This window comes from Sus scrofa, chromosome 9, assembly GCF_054392235.1.
Source record: "Sus scrofa isolate SSC_HxYL_T2T_F1_AM1 chromosome 9, Sscrofa_HxYL_maternal_Yorkshire_Landrace_v2.0, whole genome shotgun sequence".
NCBI classification, from domain to species: Eukaryota; Metazoa; Chordata; class Mammalia; order Artiodactyla; family Suidae; genus Sus; species Sus scrofa.
In genome coordinates this window covers 31465719-31488951 of record NC_139391.1, presented here as the reverse complement: position 1 = coordinate 31488951, position 23233 = coordinate 31465719, and the positions used below count along the sequence as shown (strand labels likewise).

General features: G+C 36.4%; 1 protein-coding gene across 8 annotated transcripts in view; it reads right to left on the bottom strand.

Annotated features, from left to right (window-relative positions):
• CNTN5 (contactin 5) overlaps nt 1–23233 on the bottom strand; it is a 1211165-nt gene that overhangs the window by 36859 nt on the left and 1151073 nt on the right. For all 8 annotated transcript variants that reach the window (XR_014815022.1, XM_084975741.1, XM_003129801.7 and 5 more), the window contains 2 exons: nt 9932–10002; nt 7667–7901 (listed from right to left, as the gene is read on the bottom strand). Coding sequence is in view for 7 of the 8 variants with exons in the window: in XM_084975741.1 (XP_084831867.1) it covers nt 7667–7901; nt 9932–10002 (306 nt within the window). In the remaining variant the exon portion in view is untranslated. The remainder of the gene's footprint in view (nt 1–7666; nt 7902–9931; nt 10003–23233) is intronic.

Here is a 23233-nt window from a genome sequence, read left to right as displayed (position 1 = left end):
CTATTATTTGTACATTTACCAGATGAAAAAAATTCTGGGAAAAGCTTCTACTTTTATTTCATTCTAGAATTCTATTCAGCAGACGTCCAGCAAAAGTTTTTTCATTGCCTATTTAATAGCAGTTAAAAATTTTCCAAGTAAATGAAAAGAAATGTTGATGTGCTTAAGTGTGTACACCTGATCTCCAGGATTTAGGATATGATTTATTTCCAAGGAAAGCCATCCTTTGAGTATCATTTACTCTTTGGAAGCAGTTTTGCTTATCTTTTAAGTGAATGCATCACAGGGATTTGTGTGCCAAATGCCTTCTTTCAATTTTATTATTGAGGCAATTACATCTTTGTCAAAAAAGATTTCAGGGGGATAAATAATTTTAGAAGCACAAAATATGTGGTTGAGTGAGAGCCTTTCTCTTTACCTCTAGAGAAAGAAATTTCTCTCTCAGCTTTCTGCAGCATTACAGTTTAAATACTTTTAAAATAGAATGAAGAACATTTCTAAAAAGTTAAAAATGAGGAAAATATTCAGAAAATTATTTCCAAAATCAGTGCCCTCATTTCTATTTAAAAGCTCTAAGACTTTTTTTTTTTTTTTTTTTTTTTTGCCATTTCTAGGGCCGCTCCTGTGGCATATAGAGGTTCCCAGGCTAGGGGTCGAATCGGAGCTGTAGCCACCAGCCTATGCCAGAGCCACAGCAATGTGGGATCTGAGCTGCATCTACAACCTACACCACAGCTCTCGGCAACGCCAGATCCTTAACCCACTGAGCAAGGCCAAGGATCGAACCCTCAACCTCATGGTTCCTAGTTGGGTTCGTTAACCACTGAGCCACAATGGGAACTCCTAAAAGCTCTAAGACTTTTAAATCAGGGTTAGAGCCAAGAAGACATTTCACAGCTTGTACTCTTGGGGGCTAAATATTACAGCTGCATCTAATTAAATGAGGGTAAATAAAATAAGAATCAAAGAGTCTTTTTTTAAAATTTGTTTTCATTGCTGGATTATAAACAGCATCAGAAGTAGATCCATGCTGATCTGAATTGGAAATTTCACCATGTAAAATAAAGTAACCTCAGTTTACTTCCACAAGTTTCAATTTGTATCATTTATAGCTGAGTAAACATTTTCATGTGTATCAAAAAGTTGATCTGCAGGCAAGAGTAACTGACTAGATCATAGAATGTCTGCTCTGGGTTGCCACAAGCTGTTCTCTTTAGATATTGTATTTTAACTGAATGATGGAAAGTCACAACTAGAAAGAATTTTAGAAAGTCACCTGGATCAAAGATCACACACACAAATGTCTAGTGGGTCTTCAGTCATATTTTGTTTATCCAAATAATGTATTAAATTAATTAAATCTAACATTTCATATAAAAATAAGAATTTATGGCCTATTTTGGGAAAAACAAGCTTGAATCTTTGGGTGTTGGTAGATGAGAATCAACAGTTAATTGCATTAGTTAGAACAAATTCTTTTTAGTTTGCCAGATTCTCTACCACTCTCTCTTGTCTCCCACTGGGACTACTTTACTCATTACATTTCTTACCTGACCTCTATAGGCTTTTGAGTTATGAACCTATGTTTTAAATCCATGCTTTCATTTTTCAGATGAAAAAAGTGACATATAAACAGATTGATTTATCCAAACTCTGCTTCTGGCTCTGAAAGAGCCCCAAGTAGAACTTAGTTCTCAAGTGCTCTTTCCTCTGTTGTTTTTAAATGGCACCAAGGAAGCAGCTGGCTTATTCTCTATCTCTTTGGGTCAGTTTGCAGGTTACAGAAGAGATTTTGCGGTAAAAATATATGGTTCATTCTCTTGTTGCCTAATTGCTTACAAATAACTGACAGATGAATGGATGGAATAAGATTAAAAACAAACAAAAATAACAAACCGAATGGATGAGGGGGGAATAAGCAAAGGTGATAATAGTAACTGCCATTTATTGAGGATTGGATATATGTCAAGCTTTATTCAAAATTATTTATATGTGTTAATTAATCCTCCCAACAACCCTACTATCACTAGCACTGCTTTTCTGATGAGGAAATTGAGGGACAGAGAGGTTAGGCAACTTGCCCAAAGTCACACAGGTACTGGAGGGCAGAGAGGCTTTGTAGAAGGTAGTCAGGCTATGACCAACCCACTATTCTGCTTCTGTGCATATATTTGTGTTTACATAGCTGGTGCCTCTTTCCACTGTCTTTCTTCTCCTTGCCCACCATGCCTAACTTCTCTCAAGAATATTGATAATGGAATCCCCACTCGGCCTCCCCAAGTCTTGCCAGAAAACACCTAAACCCTCATCATCTCCTATTTAACCCTGCCCCAGGCTTACTATCAACTCCTTCTATTCCTTTTTCATGGAATTTTTGATAACTTTGAACCACAGCTACATTACTCCTCATAGAGCTTGTCATATTCAAGCACCTCTAACACTCTCTTGATCTATAAATCCCGGGATATTTCTTGCCACTCTGTGTCTGTCTCTTATGCTTGGTTATTTGATGAAAATTCAGGCACTTTTTTCTGAGGTTATACTAGTGTTATATCTAATAGATTCAAAGATTTAAAGTTTTTTTTTTTCTTTTTCACCCATGATGATATTAATGAGGCCACAGCTAACTCTTTCACTCCAATCTTGGTATATGAAGTGGACAGGCTGACTGATAGAATTCAGTTTTTGTTAGATTAAAAATTTTGTACAGCATTATCATGTTCATGAATTTACATGATACATTTGTATTAAGTGACCCGCCAGCTGGAGTTCTCCAAGTAATATGGGGGGAGGTGCTTGTAATATTGATTATACATCCGATTCCCCAGGAGGGGTGGGCAATAGCATTAATCAAAGGAGAGTTTAATAAACTGTTTGGGAAAAGGGTTATGGTTCCACTACTTAAAAATTCAGTGAAGACAGCTGTAGTTGAACTTTTACAGGCACTAATCCAAATGGATCATCTGGCAAAGACAGGAAATTATTCCTCGTATTTTACAACTAATATACCAATTTATTAATTTTCAAGTTCACATAAATCCCACTGAGCTCAGTTTCAGCTAAGGGCTAATCTGGAGAATAACACCTCATGAAAGCCAGGTTTTAATTTGAGCTTCGATAGCTCAATTTGGAAGAGGATAATTGCATATCATTTTCTGCAAACAAGGAGAAGATTTTTAGTTTTAATAAAAATAAAAGCAGCACACATTTACATATAAGGAAAAAAAATACCTAGAGAAGGCTAAAGCATGTCACATGTAAACAAATCTTTCAACCTATAATTAATCTCTACTGAATCTCCCTCTATTTTTCTATTAGATATAATTGAACATTCAGGTTTTTTTCCATTTCCAAAGCTATAGCAGCAAGAACTAAGTGGAAAATGAATGTAAGTTTAATAAGTACTTCTAGAAATATGGACATGAAGGCCAATTTACTTTTTCATGTTGGAAAAAATCTTTTTTTTTTTTTTTTGTCTTTTTGCCATTTCTAGGGCCGCTTCTGTGGCATATGGAGGTTCCCAGGCTAGGGGTCAAATGGGAGCTGTAGCCGCTGGCCTATGCCAGAGTCACAGCAACACGGATCTGAGCCACATCTGCAACCTACACCACAGCTCATTCAACACCAGATCCTTAACCCACTGGGCAAAGCCAGGGACTGAACCCGCAACCGCATGGCTCCTAGTCGGATTTGTTAACCACTGAGTCACAATGGGAAGTCCAGGAAAAAATATTTTTTTTTATCACTATACCATGTACCTCAAAATCAATTGTTAGAACTTTGCTAGTCTTAAAAAAAAAAAAATAGAAGTGTTTCCAAAATGAGGTTACTGCATGGGATTATACCATACCTCAGAGATAATGAAGTAAATTGGGATCAGAATGCTCATAATTCTTAGTTAGTTTGAAGGGTATAGAGAGAGTTCCTGCTATGGCACAGGGGGTTAAAGATACGGTGTTGTCACTGCAGTGGCTCAGGTCACTGCTTTGGCATAGTGGCATGAACTTCCACATGCTGCAGATGCAGTCAAAAAAAAAAAAAAAAGGTATAGACACTTGATATATGTGCAGGGTGCATGGAAGTCTCGGCAGGCAAATCTTTTTCTTCTAGGTTCAGGTCAGATACTGCCTGTCACTGACAGACTTTCAGGGTTACTTTCACTGTGGAAACCTTGAAAGGTTTCAAAGTCACTAGGTGTTAGCAGAAAAAAAACATTTGGAGCTTTTCTGGCAGTACTTAGGTGCAACAGTCAACCTCTGAGTGGCCAGAGTCATTGTCACTTCCCAAGTGATTTACTAAGTATCTCTGTTTATAAGTGGCGAATCCTTCTACAACAGATAGGCTTTCCCCAAAATAATGTACTTCTTACTCATATTCCAATAGGCTTCTTGAGAGGGAAAGTAGTAAAAGATGGAGGGTATGAGGAGTACACACAAGAACTCCTGGAAGTGTGTTCTGGATGTGAATGCCATTCACTGTCAATGAGCCAGTGGTAAATGGGTTGAGAACTAGTACTGTCAGGTGTGCCTTAAAATCCTGTTTGGTGCTTCCCTCCAAGCACTGTGAAATCTGGTTGGCTGCATCCGATGTAGCATCTGGCACATTTTTCTTCATGGCTTGGTGTCAGCTACCAAAGATGGTTCCTTCACCATGGCACCCTATGTATAAGGCTATATCATGATATGTGGAGGAGGAACTATGCCCATAAATGGGGATGGAAAGCCAGTTCTTTACTTTTGAGGTGATAAACAGGTAGACTAGGTTAACGGAAGAACAAGGAAATGGAATTTGTCTTATGGAGAGTTACAGTCTTGGTTGGATCTGTTGGGCTTTGGGCAAGAGTATGATGACAAACACACACTGTGAAGGAGTGTGAAACAGACAAAGAGGAGAGGACCCTCTTCTTGTATGAGTACAATACATTATCTTACCAGTTTATTGCAGGCCTTGACTCTTTTTCAAAAGGGTTCAATCTTGAAACTGTTCACCCCTCTTCAAGTAAAGCAGTTTGCCAAGTGACTCCAAAAGATATTGATTTTCCTCTTTTGATTATAGAGCAAAAGGCAATCTTTTGTTACCTCCCATTGTGGGATCATTAAAATTTAAAGGAATATTTCAGAATATAGTGTGAATTGACACAATTTCAGTTTTAGAATTGTAATGGATTCCAACTAGATGTTCTAGTTCTAGACTTTCATTTTTAAGGCAGAGGAAGGTAAGGTGCAGAGAGGTAGAAAAATTGTTCAAGACCTCACAGTTAGTGTGAGCTTGGAACTCAAGCTCCTCAAGCTCTGCTCACTCCAGGCAAATGTTTCCTCTTCTTCCACTGTCCTGCTTTTCATGTTTGACACAATTTAATGGTGCTAAGACTTTACTTGCATTTTCACATGAATACCAAATTAGTAAATTTAATTAGTGAACAAATGCTAAATATCTGTTTGAATTTTGTTGTCAGAACAAAGGCAGACTTTATACAGATTTAATTTGCCTGTTATCTTTCCTATTTCAGTCTACCAAAATAAATGAAGCGTTACTGTGAAATACGTTACAGCAACAACGTCAGTGTCTTTGAAAGAAAATATGCATATTTCCTATCTAGCTTGAAAAAGAAATCTCTAAAGGCAAGCCATTTCAGTTTTAAGGAGACGCTATATAAACAACCCATGGTGGCTGCTATAATTTAATTTCAAAGCAAAGGTTGAGAAGGAATATACAAATGTGGATTTCTTAAAGGCACAACTCCTTACTGTATAAAATATGTGCACGGACCTCTCCCTTTCATCTCATGTGATCTTTGGGGCCATGTTCTTGATAATTAGGTTAAATCAATTAAAACAACAAGAATATGCACTTCCCAAGTAAAACATGTACTTCAAAATAGATTTCAGAGTAACAAATAATGCAAAATATTATTATTATATAAAATAATATAATACAATATATTATGTACAGTAATATGATACAGTAATAAAATAATATTATTTTAAATATTCCTGATGAGATGGTACAAGGTAGTAATTAAAAGCATTAGCTTTGGATTCATACGGACCTGGGTTCAAATCCCAGCTCTTTCTGTCACTCTAGTTACTTGCAACTCTATAATTTACTGGATTGAATTTGAACATTTTACTTAGTCTCTCTGAGACTCAGTTCCCTGAAAAATAGATTGAGGCTTGAGATTCCTTTCTCATATTTGGTTGCGGGAGTTAATGTAAGTAATATGGTCACTGGACATATTATTTGAAAATATGTCAGAAACTTGAGATGCAAAGTGCATGACCATCTCATCAGAACACTTGTGATCCCTTGCTATTACTTGATTCTTCACTTTCTTGGTCATTTTTATACTAGGATAAACTTTCTACTTCTGCCTCAAAACTCAGCTCTATGTCATAAAATACAAGGCAGCTCGTACTGAAAAACTACATCTTACATAAATCAGACACTACCTTTGTATTTCAATATTCAAACAACCTTACTTATTTCCCCCAATGAACTTCCAGTACCAAAAGGATTAATAATTCTTTTGAGCTATTCAAGTCACATGTGGGCACAAAGGAAGTAAGAGGGTCAGTTTATATGAACAGTAATTATTTGGAAGATCAAAGTTATGCTGCCTTTGGTGGAACATTATTAGCTCTATCATCTGTCAAATTTAGGGACCCAAATTTAGGGACTGTAAAACTTTGTATTTACTTGCAGGGCCAACTGAAATTCTGCACTTAAAGAAAAGAAGGATTATGTCAAAATCTGACTTTAGGAAGTTTAATACATCAAGCTTTCTATCATTTCTATCAAGGTTTTTGATGTAGGAAGCTGAATTTGCACACCAGCACTAACACCCATTGACTATAACCATGAATAAGTCACAGTTTTATAGTTTACTTATCTGTAAAATGGGTATACAGCTTAGGTCCTGCCTCCCTAGTCATTTTACATTGAGAATTAAATAAGGTTATGCATATGAAGGCAGCTTGTTATACACACATCAAGGATTTAATGATTGACAGACCTATGTTTTATTCTCAATTTCAAGCTATGCAACTTTTTAAAGCAAGTTCCTTAACTTTTCTGAGCTTCCATTTCTTTTCTACAATGAGGATAATAATGCCTATTGGACAAGGTTGTTATGAGGATCTAACAACATCACATGTGAATACCTTCCAACAAAAATCCTGTCTGATACCTCTCTATCAGTACAATATTTTGTATATGAGGCTAGTAATGAATATTTATTGATCACATAAATGGAGTTTTTATTTAAATTTATTTCACATAAATTTAAGTTTGGGGGGTTAAAACAGAAGATGATCTAAATTACAAACCGGAGAAGAATGGTTAAATGTCCATCCATTCAGAGAATAGAATACACTACAGGCATTACTAATATTGCTATTATCACAGAAAAGTATTTGCCTATATCATCAAGGAGTGAAGAACACAAGGCAAGATATATGGAATGATCTTTTGTTTTTAATAAGAATTATTTGGAAAAAAATTTTGGAAAAATGATTATAAAAAGTATAGTGAGTTTATTGGGTAAATTTTATTTTCCCTTTTGGCATATTTATATTTTCTAATATGTGTACAATAATGATTTATTCATGTACCAAAATTTTTTTATAAACTGTTAAATAAAAATAATGATGAAAAAATAAAAACTTACCTCCTTCAGCTGAACATATGACCACAATTTGGCTGAAAGGTCCATCCCCTTTATTGTTATAAACGCCAACCTTCACTTCAAAGGGAGTGAGAGGAGGGACACTTTCATCTCGATAAATGAATTTTGAAGCTTCTGAGGATGTCACCATTTTTTCCTTCCAGCCACGTGTTCCATTGGGTCTGAAAGCCACAATATAGCCAAAACCTTCTCCATTCTGAAACTCTTCAGATACTGGCTAGAGAAGAAAGATGCAACTAATTATCAGCAAAATAACTGATCCAAACCCCTCACTTCTTCCAATTTTTAAATTTTTATAAATTATGGATAACTAGAGCAAAGGAGACCCTCCAATCTTTATACTCCACTGGAAGCCAACACAGCATAATCACTTGGCAGGTGCTGGTAATTTAAAAGGTTTTAAAGGTAAAAGTTAAAAAAAAATTTAAATAGTATCAGTTGGTATTTAAGGAAAGTATCAAGAGTATTGAAAACTCTTGAAGTGAAACACATTTGCTCCAATTAGTCAGGTATATGAAACAAAGGTCCCTGGATTCCACACTAAAATTTAGCCTGTTGGGGAAAACTGTCATATGGTCTGGTAGTTGGGAAAATCTTGTCACTGGTAATGCTCTGCAGAATCCTTTGCACAGAAAATCTAGGAGAAATTAATGTTAAGAGCTTTCTTCTAATGTTTTTCTCAATTACTTTTGTGTTTTACTAACTCAGGAAAAAAACAGAAACTTTGTTCAAGAAACTTCATATACTGTATGACTTACATTTAAATTTGTTACATGGACATCAACAGCCCACCATAGAAAATAGTAATTGTGATTAACTGGTTAGTCAGTGGAGTAGTTACCAGCCGTTGCCTAGCACAATGCTTCACAAATAATAGATACCCATTTGTTATACATTTTTTGAATTTTCATTTAAGGAAAAACTATGTATTGAGTGGAGAAGAGATAAAGCTTATTATATCAAAGTACTATAGACTAAATGTTGTATTACCACCAAATTCATGTGATGAATTCCTAAACCCCAATGCAACAGTATTAGGAGATGGTCCTCAAGTAAATAATTTTGTTATGAGGGTAGAGCTCTCATAAATGAGATTAGTGTCATTTTGAGAGGCTTTAGAGCCATTTCTTGGCCCTCTGCCATGTGAGGACACAGGGAGAACATGGCACAATGTGAACCAGGAAGCAGACCCTTACCAGACCCCAGCTGACAATGCCTTGGACTTAGACTTCCAGCCTCCAGAACTATGAGAAATAACTTTCTGTTGTTTATGAGCCACCCAGTCTAGAGCATTTTCATTATAGCTTCCCAAGCTAAGACACAGAACTGACAGGGAAGGCAATTCCACTTAGAGACATTTGATCACAGTGAAGGTCAGGTATTGGGGAATTAATACCTCTGCAGAAATAAAAAATAAGATAGATTTTTTTTTTATAGAAGAACAGAGGAATGAACATAAGAATAGGACAGAGGATGTGCTCAAGAAAGATTTCTTATTGGGGAGAGAAGTTTTTCTATGGATTCCACAGAGAATCACTCTTCTTAGAGATAGTCAGGGGTTTATCTGGTGTTCCCCAATAGACATTTCCATTTCCATATTCTAAGTAATTGTTCTGTGAGCTACATAGCAATATTTGATAATAAGGCAATTTAACCTCAAAGAAAGAAGATAAATGTACCTCTCACACTCTCCTCCATTTCTTTCCCATGACAGAAGGAATTGTGAGGGACTCAAAAGAACAAGTTTTGTAACCAGAGTTCCAATTCTACTGCTTCTCAGGAAAGTACTCAAACAGTACATTGGTTTCATAATTTGTAAAGTGAGGAAAACTATCCCCACTAATAGGATTGCTGTATGGGATAAATGAGATGGCCCAGGCACCACTAGACAAAAACCTCAATGGTTTTAGCCTCCAGAAACATCAAGAGTTCTGCTCACTTGTGAAGTAATTAAACATCAAACTAAGCCAAACAGATATCTGAAGTAATTTGTGAGAGGACATGTTTTAATTGTTCAAACTTTATTCTGAGTCACCTTATAATGACAGGAAGGCAAGCTTTAGACTTGGTACAAAAATGGGAAGGGTCCCTGTTGGAAATATTCATAGCAGTAATGTATGCTTAACATGGTCCTTAACCTCATTTAAACAGAAATTACTCAGTTACTCTGTACCAACCATAGATACTATATGCGTAACTTTATTTTCTAAGGAATCAACTAGTTTTGCCCTGAATGGGCTTTCTTACCTCCCAGGCGATGACTAATTCATGTCTTCTTCCACTTCTTCCACTTACATTGGTGGGTGCTGTCTTTGGAACTATGGTTAAAAAATGGGTCAAGAGTGAGGACAATGCATAGATGTATAATTTAAGTGCCCCTACAACAAAAACACATCATAACCCTAATCTGCTTGGTTGACATACCCAAATAAATAAATCAAAATATGTTTGAAATCAGAGAGGTCTTACTCAATATTAAAAAAAAAAATGTTTGTGACAGATACTCTGCTTTTTTTTTTTTTTTTTTTTTTTTTTGTCTTTTGCCGTTTTTTTTTTTTTTTTTAGGGCTGCACCCATGGCATATGGAGGTTCCCAGGCTAGGGGTCAAATCGGAGCTATTGCTGCCAGCCTACGCCAGAGCCATAGCAATGCCAGATCCGAGCCGTATCTTCGACCTACACCACAGCTCACAGCAACACCAGATCCTTAACCCACTGAGTGAGGCCAGGGATTGAACCCACAACCTCATGGTTCGTAGTCAGATTCATTTCCTCTGTGCCACGATGAGAACTCCCAGATACTCTGCTTTTAAATCTCTGTGGGAGAGTCTGATGTATCTTCCTCCTGGCCACATACTGCATCCCCACACTAGCCCTTGTATAAATGCCCTGTGGTTAGTAAGGTCTAAATCATAATTAACACTAGAGTTAAAGAATCTACTAATGGTTAGTTAAATTTCATCCCACCTATTTTCTCCTTCCTAATTATGTGAATCTGCTGTGATTCCAGGGCTTGCAGAACCACTAGGAAGTCCACAGGTTGACGTTAGCCTTACTGCTTTACTAGAACCCCCAGGAAGCTCCAGTTTAGTCTTAGAAACAGTTCCATGGAGTGAAAACCTGTTTAAATGAATAAACATTTTTTTTTTAAAGACTGCCAAGACTGAATCTTTCTGCAAACTGCAAAATATATAGGTACTTGGTAAAACTTTTTCAAATGAGTAACTATTAAAAGAATAAATGTGTCAAAGGAATAAATTTCCCCTTCATTGCACCAAGCCACAAAATCTGCAGTTGAAAGGGAACATTTTCAAATGAAGAATGGTTAAATGAAGAAAACTATTAAAAGAAATCATTTTCCAGGCTATAAGCCTGCATTAGCAATTTTACACTTCAGTGTTGCTTTTATATCCCAGCATATAGTTTTTAAATGATATTGATATACTCATAAACAATAAATTCACTCTCATATATTACTTACTTGCATGGAAGGCTATTAATTACTGGTAGATATTCAGACAGAGTTTTATATACCAGAAAAAAATGGATGCACAATTTATATGCTACTACAAAGGAAAAAAAGATAATTCTCCTTGGACACAGAGGTAGAAGAGTACACTATCACTGACACTGTTAAAATAGATGGCCTCCATTCACCAGGGTCCAAATTTCCTTTCCTTGGCACTTTTCCCCATGAACATGAGTTCCTGTCTTGGTCATGTGCATGTAGGAGGATATATACAGAGGCACCTACCAATCATTCTTCTTTCACAGTTAAATACTGGCTAAAAATTATATGTGGAGTTCACGCTCATGAATTCCCTCATAATTACATAGAATTGGATTCTCCTTTGTCTCTCAAACAAAAAAATCACACGGAATTCAACTAAGGAAAATGATGGTATTAGAGTAATAACTGAATATGCCCTGATATATATGAAGAGCAAGCAGATGATTTGAGTTTTTTATTCACAGTCATAAGTTCTTGTTATATGTAACAACCTATGACAAATCAGTGTGCTTTACAGCATGTTTCAAAACCAGTTATGTGGTACAAGTTCTAAATTCATTTTCTGGTGTATGGTACTGGTAGAGGACACAGGAGGAGAGCTGGTTTAACTGAATGTGTGAAAGGGCAGAGATACACATTTGCAAATAAATTCTCAGTAACTAATCTCAGAGTTCTGATTATTGTGATCACCAATGCATGGTCATATAAATAGTGGAAGCAAGTTAATTTGTTGATATGCCACTATAGCTTCTCTTAGTACCATTTGTTTGTAAAACACAAACACACATGCTTCACATTCATCTCTGACAATTAACAGTTAAATAATATTAAGAACATCTTCTAGAACCACCTAGATCATCTATTATATTGGAATTACTAAATTTATACCCCCAAATTTAGGATTTGAGATAGTGTTCGTTGAAGATCATGGATTTTGTGTAAGCTCTAGGCACTGAAGATTCTTTTGTATTTGTATTAAGCCCTCAAATATCATCTAAAAAGAGGATGCTTGGAACCTCTAGCTTAGAATTGGAGATTAGGCTAGAGCCTCTTAGTGAGCATCTCTTGAAGCTTATTTAAAAAGTATAAGCAGAATGAAATATAAGTGATGATTTGACAGCAAATCTCTCTTCTGGAGCTTGGTAGTATTGTTTCATAATCTTGATTTTTTTTATTTTTTAGGAAACAATATTTAGATTTTTCAAAAGTTTAAACTTTCTGAGTAAAAAAAATTAAAAAGAAACTAATGAAAAACATAGTGAAAATTTCCACTTTGAGAAACCAAGAAAGCAAAATTCAATTTGTTTCTGTGTGGGGAATTTCTATGTCAAATTATACACAAATGTCCTAGATTCTGTAACATTTATTATTTGAAATCAGTCTTTGAAGTCTTCCTACTGCTACTAATTTCTTTTCAAACTAGTAGAAACCTATATTCAACTTAATGTAAAGAAATAAGATCATCCAATTTTAATGAGTGAACAAAAAGAAGCATTATAGTTCATTGTGTGTTTTAACAGTATATGTGTATAGGAACCGATTGTTCTTTTTTTAAAAAGGCTTACTACATGTAATAGGAAATACTAACAGAAAACTTAAGAAAGTCTTTAAAGACATAGAAATAACCTAAGTGACCACAGATTGATGAATGGATAAAGAAAATGAGGTGTATATATACAATGGAATAGTATTCAGCCATAAAAAGAAGGAAATCCTACTATTTGATGCAACATAGACAGATATCGAGGGCATTACAATAAGTGAAATAAGGTGGACAGAAAAAGATGAATATTGTATGATCTCAGTTATATGTGGAATCTAAAAGTTGGTACTGGATGAAACAAAACATATTGGTGATTGCCAGAAGTAAGGGTAGGGGGTGGAGGAAATGAGTAAAAGTGTTGAAAAAGTACAGACTTCCAGATATCAGATTAAATAAGTTCTGGAGATATAATATACAGCATGTGATTATAGTTAACACTTTTATTATATACTTGTAAGTTGATAAGAGAGCAGATCTTAAAAGTTATCATCACAAAGAAAAAAAATTAATTTTGTTACGTGATGGATATTAACTAAACTCACTATGGCAATCATTTTGCAAGATATAAAGATATCAAATCATTACCGTTGTAGACCTTAAACTAAGGCAGTATTAATGTCAATTATATCTCCATAAAACTGGGAAAACAAACAAAAAAAGAAAACTTAAGATTTTAAACATGCAAGTCATTGTGCTTGCCGTCAGGATCTCAATGTTTGAATTGAGTACTCTAATTTTAATTGGCTTAAATTTCCTAATTACATGCAGATAATCAGTGAAACCTATGCTCATTCATTTCCTTTTCAAGTTGGTGGCACACAGTTATTATCTCTGCAGTCAGCGCTTTGGGGTCCACTGATTTTAATTATATTTTTTTATTTATAAAACAATATATTCATGATTTATAGAGATTTGACTTAATCTTTCAGAGCCTTTCTGTTATAAAAGTTCTATAATCCTTGTTAGAGGCATAAAATCAATATAATCGAACCTCTAGTAACCTTTCATTGAGTTCAGAGAAATACCTATTTTCTTAAAACTAAATATATTTTCTATATAATTAATGAAAAATCTTATTTAGAATTAATCAGCTAGATGCTTTTCTCCCTCAGTTGGTTGCTGATAAATGTCGTGAGCTTATTAGCTTAGAGAACCAAGTTTACATGCATGGATAATGGTTTCAACTCTGGTTCTTCTGAATTTCTTTTTGAACAGTACTTTTCCATGAATGAATAACGTGATTAATACTTTTAACTCTGTAAATGCCTTGCTACTTTAGTGCCTTATCTGGCATGCTGAAATATAGACTTTTGTCTCTTCTCATCTTGTACATTGGGTTTTAAATGCTCAGAGTGAGCAAAATAAAGTGTATCACCTTAGCTTAAATGTGCATGAAAAAACTCTTTGAGTCTGAAAAAACTCTAAGCACAATAGTCTGAGCAAAATCAATCGTGCTAACAACATGATTTAATTAGCATTCAACTGAACAAAAGAAGACAGGATTAAATCTTTTACCAATCTTTTTTTTCCCCCTGAAAAATTCCAGTATCTATACAGTAGATGTTTACATACCTTATTAGATAATACAGCTTTTTAGAGGCCTGGGAGTGGTCAAGTAATTTAGGAGCATAATCCAACAACCAGTTTGGAAAGAATGGTGCAGAACAATGGAAGGAAGGAATGGAGGTTGTTTATACTGTAAAGGCAGTGAGTCAAGAGGGAAATTAAAAAAAAAAAAGCAACCCCCCTTTTTTTCCTATCTATATTGAAGTATGTAACATACAAATATTTTAATTAACTAATTTTCATCTAATCTCACCTTATAGAAAGAGTCACATTTAAACAGTTTCCAAAGTTAAAAAAAATACCACTCACATTTCCTAAAGAGTTCAAATGATGCTTTTATTCCTATCTGTTAGGGTGGATAAGGTGGTATGCATACCTGGTAAATGTGTTCTTGTGGGAGTGAGAAACACCTGGGCTTGAATCCCAGTTTTATCATTCTAGCTGGCTGACTGAAAATATTTCCTAACCTCTTTGTAGTTCAGTTGATAAATGGAGATAATAATAGTACCTACTTTTCAAGGTTATTTTCATAATTATTTATCACAGTGCCTGGATTTATGATTTATAAATATTACATAATGACTTAGATTTATTATTACTACTCTACTTAGATTTCAAAAAAAAGAGGCAAGGTATTCTATGATAAACACTAAGTTCACTATGAATCTAGACATATATGATACTGAAATAGACTCTGCTTTTGGAAATCTGGATAATACTGTTTTGATATACTTTCATTTTGGGCTCAGCTTGTTTTAATTAGAAAATCTAGGCAATATATCATTTTAGATTTACAATGTTCGTTGCTAGGATATTTTAGGGAATGTAAGACTTACTATTATTATTTTTTGCCTTTTCTAGGGCTGCTCCCGTGGCATGTGGAGGTTCCCAGGCTAGGGGTCTAATTGGAGCAGTAGCCACCAGCCTACGCCAGAGCCACAGCAACACAGGATCTGAGCTGTATCTGCAACCTATGCCATAGCTCATGGCAATGCCGGATCCTTAACCCACTGAGGGAGGCCAGGGATCGAACCCGCAACCTCATGGTTCCTAGTCAGATTTGTTAACCACTGAGCCAAGACAAGAACTCCAGAATGTTAGATTTACAAACCTTCTCATAAATGGCAAGGGTCAGGAACGCAGGAGGTGAGTATGATAGGGATGGAGTAGGTACAGGTATTTTTAAAAGTCCCAATAAATGACCACAGATAATGAGGGAAATTTAGGGGACACTGGGAGATCACTGGAAGTAAACAAATTGCTCAGAAAGGCCACAACAGAACAAGACAGGCTTGCTTGACTACTGGAAGTGCGAGAATTGCCTCAGGTCGTTTTGGGTGGGGGATGGATGAGGCCTACATTCATATTCAGACCAAGGGCAAGAGTTTGAGGACTGCCCTTTTGCTGATTTGAATACTTGCCTTACTGGATACCAAGGAGGAGCTGCTGCTCCCAGAAGGAGGAGGCAGGCTTTTCTAACCCCCACTCCCCTAGGAGGATAAAACTGTAGCCCACCAGATCCTCCCAGCAGAGAGCGCTGCCTGCCCTCTTGCATCTCTTATAAGCGTCCTATCTTAATAAACCTTTCCTATCACCTTGTCTCTCACTGAATTCCTTCTACGTGGAGACATGAAGAACCTGAAGCTCAGTGAGTCCAGACACAGGGTGAGTGATTCTAATTTAAAACTGTGGGTTCAAGTCCCAGTCTGGGTTTATTAGGCCATGTTCGAGTCCAGGCACATGGGTTCAAGTGCCAATCTGTGATCTGGCTAGGTTCAGGCAGTTAGTGCTGTCAGTTTCAAGTATACAATAAATGGTGTTTCCCTCAACCCCTTTTCTCTGAACTTTGTTTATTCCACAAGAATTTAGAAGCAGAGGGTAAGTAGTAAGACAAACTTTTAGTGAGATTCGTTGAAACATGTTGTAAAATGAAGAGAAGGAAAAGGCAAGAATAAAAGGAGATAAACCTTGGGAGTCATCATCTTTGGTGGAAGGTTAGAATTCCATCTCTGCTACTTACTAGGTGAATTTATGCAAGTTTTTAAAACTCTCTTATTCTCTCTTCCCATCTGTTAGATGGGATGAACACTCCTTGCTTTAGAGAATTGACAGGAGAATTAAATGATATAATGAAGGGCATGTGCTTAGCCCAGGGCCTGGAACGTCGTTCATGATTTATGACTGGTGTATGGTATTTTGGGGACTAGGAAGACAGGAAAATTCTAACTTGAGTATAGCATATTTACTACTGGGTTGATAACCACTGCCCTTTTCTTTTTGGCTGCTCCCATGGTATGCAGAGGTTCCCGGGCCAGGGATCAATCTGGCACCACAGCAGTGATCTGAGCCACAGGAGTGACAACATCAGATCCATAACCTACTCAGCCACCACTGAACTCCTGTCCCTTTGTCTTTTCCGCTCCAGTCTTCTGCTGCTCTTCTATCACCTCACTATTAATCAGAAAGGGACATGCCTAACAATTAGCCATGTTTCTTTTAGAAAGGCATTTATTACAATTAACATCTCTGTTTGCAAAGTACCTCTGAAACTGAAGACCTATTTCTTGAATTATAATTTGTAGAAAAGACTTTCCTGGACCCAAGTGATTTCATGATTTAAAATACTATGATAGGAGTTCCTGTCGTGGCTCAGTGGTTAGCAAATCCAACTAGGAACCATGAGGTTACGGATTCGATCCCTGGCCTTGCTCAGTGGGTTAAGGATCCGGTGTTGCATGAGCTGTGGTGTAGGTTGCAGACGTGGCTCTGATCCTGTGTTGCTGTGGCTCTGGCGTAGGCTTATGACTACAGCTCTGACTCGACCCCTCGCCTGGGAGACGCCATATGCCGCGGGAGCAACCCAAGAAGTGGCAAAAAGACAAAATACATACATACATACATACATATATAAAAATACCATGATAAAATTTGAGCTTGGCATTAACATATACACACTACTATATAAAAAATAGATTAAAAATGAACAGCAGCCGGGAGTTCCCATCATGGCTCAGTGGTAACGAACCTGACTAGTATCCATGAATATGTGGGTTCGATCCCTGGCTTTGCTCAGTGGGCTAAGGATCCCATGTTGCCATGAGCTGTGGTGTAGGTTGCAGACACAGCTCAGATCCTGAATTGATGTGGCTGTGGCTCAGGCTGGCAGCTACAGCTCCCATTTGACCCCTAGTCTGGGAATTTTCATATGCCATGAGCGTGGCCCTAAAAAGACAAAAAAATAAAAACAAACAAAAAAGACACCCAAGGGTCTGCTATATAGCACAGGGAATTATACTCAATATTTTGTAATAATCTATAAGTGAAAATAATCTGAAAAAATAGATACAAATGTATATATAACTGCATCACTTTGCCATACACCTGAAACTAACACAATGTTGTAAATGAACTATACTTCAATAAAAAAATCTTGTTTTAAGTATCTGCTGTATGATCCATACTATTATCTTTTTGTTTTTTCTTGATTATTGAGATTTGGTCTTAGAGGTCAGTTGTTTGCTATGATTTTTGTCTTAATGTTACTGAAAACCATTTCTTTTATCTACTATAATTAAATTACTCATTGGATTGAAGAAGGCTATAATGCTCATTTAAAATTATTTACTTTTAGATTTTCCCAATTATTTCAGCTGAATGCTTTGTGTTTTTTATATCATACTTTTATTAGAAACATAGACTGGAAAGACCTTTAAAAACCCCATAGCTTGATGCCTTTTCTCTGCACACACCATTGCCTGACAATAGTATGTAGATTTTTAAAATGCCCCTATAAATAATTCTGCTTGAGTCCCATTTGGTCTGGCCTTCAAAGTCCCATTAAATGCCATTTTCAAGGCTGATCCATATGCCCCCAGAAAACTAATTCAGCCCCATCTTATCACAGTATTTTATTGTGGTCATTGCATAACTTTTGAACTCAACGAACTTTCCTAAGTAATTATCATGGACAAGATCTGTGAAGACACAAATATTAACAAAGTAAGATCCACTCAGAAGTAGGATGACTAAGTACAGTGAGAGAAATTGTCATAGGAAGTTAAACGAGTCTTTTTTGGACTTGGGATGTGTCACATGTAAACTCAGATGCTAAAGTGAGGTTTAGACAAAAACAAAGAACTACTAGGAAGTAGAGAAAACACATTTTATGACCCTTTGTCCTTACCTTCTTCAGATCATATATATAGGATTTTAGTTCAAGGAATGTTTTGGAAGAAGATTGTCAGCTTAGCAGATGGATGTGCTGTGTCATCTCCCTCCACACCCAGTTGGCACAAGGAGTGGGAGTGTCATTTTTCCGTGGAGCTAAGTGACAAGAGGAGCAAAACAGCTGCTATGGGGAGTACAGATGCTTACTTCTCACATCCTGGCTGGATGCTGTTGAGTTTCAGAATCATGTAAGATGACCTAGCTCCTCACTATGCTACCAGAGCAGAGACCAAAATAGTTCTTAAGGACAAACTGTATTTCTAGAGTTTGTCAGGTCAGAGATGTCAAATGATTACTGTGGGCAAAGGAGACACTATGGAAGGTGGGTTTGAATAGGCTTGTTGAGAGCCCAGCCAATTAAGCTGCCTGCTAGGAGATAGGATAGTCTCCAGAGAACTCAATGTGCCGCCCAAGAGAAAGAAGCAGCATGTGGACAAATACCATCCCATGGAGCACTCAACATTAATGTGAAAACCACAAACTGCAACAATTGAAGTAGTTTTCCATTTTCTTCTTTTTGGACCTGAGAAGTGCCCAAAATAGCAGTTGGAAGGGCAAGGAGGACATAGAAGGAGTAAAGAAAAGGCAAATCATAGCCATCAAGGAAGCCTGTGCTAGGATGGAGGGACAGATGCCTGGAACTGGATATGAGATGAAAGTTTTTTGTTAAATTTTTTTTTTTTTTGTCTTTTTAGAGCCACACCTGTGGCATATGGAGGTTCCCAGGCTAGGGGTCCCATGGGAGCTGTAGCCACTGGCCTATGCCAGAGCCACAGCAACGCGGGATCTGAGCTGCGTCTGCGACCTACGCCACAGGTCACATCAACACTGCATCCTTAGCCCACTGAGCGAGGCCAGGGATCAAACCCGCATCCTCATGGATGCTAGTCAAGTTTGCTAACTGCTGAGCCATGACAGGAACCCCCCCCCCCTTTTTTTTTGGTCTTTTTTTTTTTTGTCTTTTTAGAAAATGGAAATTTTTAATATCTAAAAATGATTCAGCACTAATACCTAAAAAAGCCTTAGATACAGTTGGAGCTGAAGCAAGAGATCAGATGGAGCCTATTGGAGGCAGAGGTGGGAGAGGAATAAAACTATTTTATGTTTAAAACCCTATAGTTCAATCTGCTTAATAAACCAGTTATGTAACTGTAATATAATATAGTGCAGAAAGTGCTAAGGCTAGGGAAAATCTTCATCTGATTATTTACTTGATACTCACATTTATCTGACTGAGCATTAATCTCTTAAATGTAGAAAAAACTTTTCCTTGTGTGGCCAAAAATATGTTATGAGTGACATTTTCCATTCCAGAGTCCAAACAGAATGGCAGGACAGAATATAATGTATTGAGAAACTGGAAAGCTATTTGAATGTGGAATAAAATTTTTTTAGGGAAAGTCTTTCATTGGACACATCCTCTTTATTCCTCTCATCTTATCTATGCCATAAGAACCAAAGACAATGGCTACATGTTGGGACAATATTATGATCCACTCATGAATGAGGCCTGGCTTGATAAGAAAAGTAGCAAGGAAAGGCCACACAGGAAGGTATGGAGGGGGATGTAGAGAAGAGGAAAGCTCTGTACTGTGTACCACACTCTGAATGGCTCTCTTGATTCCCCAGATGCTCAAGTGGGGTGAGTGGCCAGGCTGGATGGCACACAGTCCATCTGCTGCAGAGACTTCTCAGCAGAATGATGTCCTTGTGGAGTCAACTGCAAGCCAAGAGACTGGAAGGCTCTTCCTATGTCAACAAACATATATTTCACCTCCTTGAAACTATTTCCTCAATAAGAAAAGAGAAACTTATGAATAAACTATTGTTTAAATTTCTATTTAATAACATAATAACATTTAAATTCATGATAATAATAATGATAAATGGCTATTATTAAGCATTTATTATGTGCGAGGCCCTATGCTAAGCTCTCTACCTGCATTATCTTATTTAATACAATAATCTAAGGGAGTAGGATGCTATATTAATTCTATTGTCATTTTATAAGTGAGAAAATTGAGTCTTGACCAGCGAATATAGCTTATCTATGTTCATTGCAAGTAAGTGGCAGAGAAGACCATTAATCCAAATCTGCCTAACTTTGAGCCTCAAACTTTTTTTTTTCTTGTTTTATTAATTTTTTTCCACTGTACAGCATGGGGACCAAGTTACTCTTACATGTATACATTTTTTCCTCCATCCTTTGTTCTGTTGCAATATAGGTATCTAGACATAGTTCTCAATGCTACTCAGCAGGATCGCCTTGTAAATCCATTCCAAGTTGTATCCAATAATCCCAAGCTCCTGATCCCTCCCACTTCCTCCCTCTCCCCTGGGGGAGCCACAAGTCTATTCTCCAAGTCCATGATTTTCTTTTCTGTGGAAAGGTTCCTTTGTGCCATATATTAGATTCCAGATAGAAGTGATATCATATGGTATTTGTCTTTCTGACTCATTTCACTCAGTATGAGAGTCTCTAGTTCCATCCATGCTGCTGCAAATGGCATTATATCATTCTTTTTTATGGCTGAGTAGTATTCCACTGTGTATACCACATCTTCCTAATCTAATAACATTTGGGTTATTTCCATGTCTTGGCTATTGTGAATAGTGCTGCAATGAACATGCGGGTACATGTGTCTCTTTTAAGTAGAGTTTTTTCCGGATAGATGCCCAAGAGTGGGATTGCGGGGTCATATGGAAGTTCTATGTATAGATTTCTAAGGTATCTCCAAACTGTTCTCCATAGTGGCTGTACAGTTTACATTCCCACCAGCAGTGCAGGAGGGTTCCCTTTTCTCCACAACTCCTCCAGCATTTGTTATTTGTGGACTTATTAATGAGGGCCATTCTGACTGGTGTGAGGTGGTATCTCATGGTAGTTTTGATTTGCATTTTTCTTATAATCAGCGATGTTGAGCATTTTTTCATGTGCTTGTTGGCCATCTGTATATCTTCCTTGGAGAACAGTCTATTCAGGTCTTTTGCCCATTTTTCCATTGATCGATTGGCTTTTTTGCTGTTGGGTTGTATAAGTTGCTTATATATTCCAGAGATTAAGCCCTTGTCCGTTGCATCATTTGACACTATTTTCTCCCATTCTGTAAGTTGTCTTTTTGTTTTCTTTTTGGTTTCCTTTGCTGTGCAAAAGCTTTGAGCCTCAAATTCTTAATTATAGTTATCAGGTAGCACCTTCTTTAATCTATCTATCTATCTATCTATCTATCTATCTATCTATCTATCTATCTATCTATCTAAAACTTGTTAAGACAACTGTACAGTAAATAAATAAACACACATTATGCTAAAAAAAGGGTTATTTCTTGCTTTTCAAAAGTTTACTTTATACCCCTTTGTCTTTATAAAAGACCTACATTAGTACCTGCTTTTGCTAACCAAAATAAATCTGAAGAAGTTTTATACTTTTATGAAAAAAGATGAAAAATGAATATTAGTTCTTCACTTTATGCCATTTTGGCTTACAAATGTTCTCATAGGAATGCTTTCCTTTTGGATAGTAGGGGAAAACCTGTATTTTTATTACTATTTTGACATCTGATAGTCTGAACCAATTTGTCTTATACTTATTGACTACTATTAGACTGTACAATTCAAAATACACCCTACAGGATATTGTGACAAAAAGTTAACCTTTTTTTTTGGTGTGTGTGTATGGGCAAGAAATAATCTAAGATAAAAATGCTTTACTGAAACTGCTTTGGGATTCAGAATATTCTAGTAAAGAGGAGAATTTTAAAGGGACATAAAACTTTCAACTCAATATCCCAAGTGTGAGACCTTTTCTCTTACAAGCAGTTCTGCTGGTTTTCAAAGATTACTTGGTCCATTAGAACAGCATTATCTTTTAAAACACAGGACATGTACTTAATAGAGGCAGAGTATGTCACTTGAGAGGGTGTCTCAGGATATTGGTGTCCCTTTTAATCTGTGCTGCCTGACAAAACAGGCACAAAACTCAACATTTGGTTCAACACCATTAGTAGCTCTAGCCCTGTGTGGTACCAAAGCACAAGATGCAAAAAGTAGGTAGCATAAGCCTTCCTCAACTCACTTTCAAAAGAGAGTATTTCATGTATTTTTCAGGCTATTTCTCTTCTCTTCCAGAAGATTTTAATGGACTATCATATGTCATGCATATAGAACTCATGATAAAATGGAGAGACAGGCACTGTATGATTGAAATATCTGCAGAAATAGACAAGGGACAGGTCTTTTAAAATGCAGCATTTGAATATGATTTAACTTGAAAAGAGAAGGTATTTTTGCTAAAGTAGTATTTAATAGCACAAAGAGATTTATACTGTAGAAAGTCTAAAAGGATTATTCATCCCAAACTGATTATTTTCAAAATGAATATTTATAGAGAGCATCTGAATTAGGCAGTAATCTTTGCCTTTGTTTAAACACAATTAACAATATGCAAAGTAAAGCAGTGCTTTTTAGAAAATATGTGAGCATAAGTACTAATATTGGCAGTCATTTCAAAATCTGCACTGTGAGTACATAAAATGGGGAGTAACTAACCTGTTATGCTCTTAATTAATGAACACCTGTACACAATGAAAGCATGGCTGATTTTATGAATGCATGAAAATCCAACCAGGCAATTAATGTTAAATTTAAAATTCACAGTATTGAAAAAGTAGCAGAAAAAAATTGTAATAGGCAAATCACAAAAG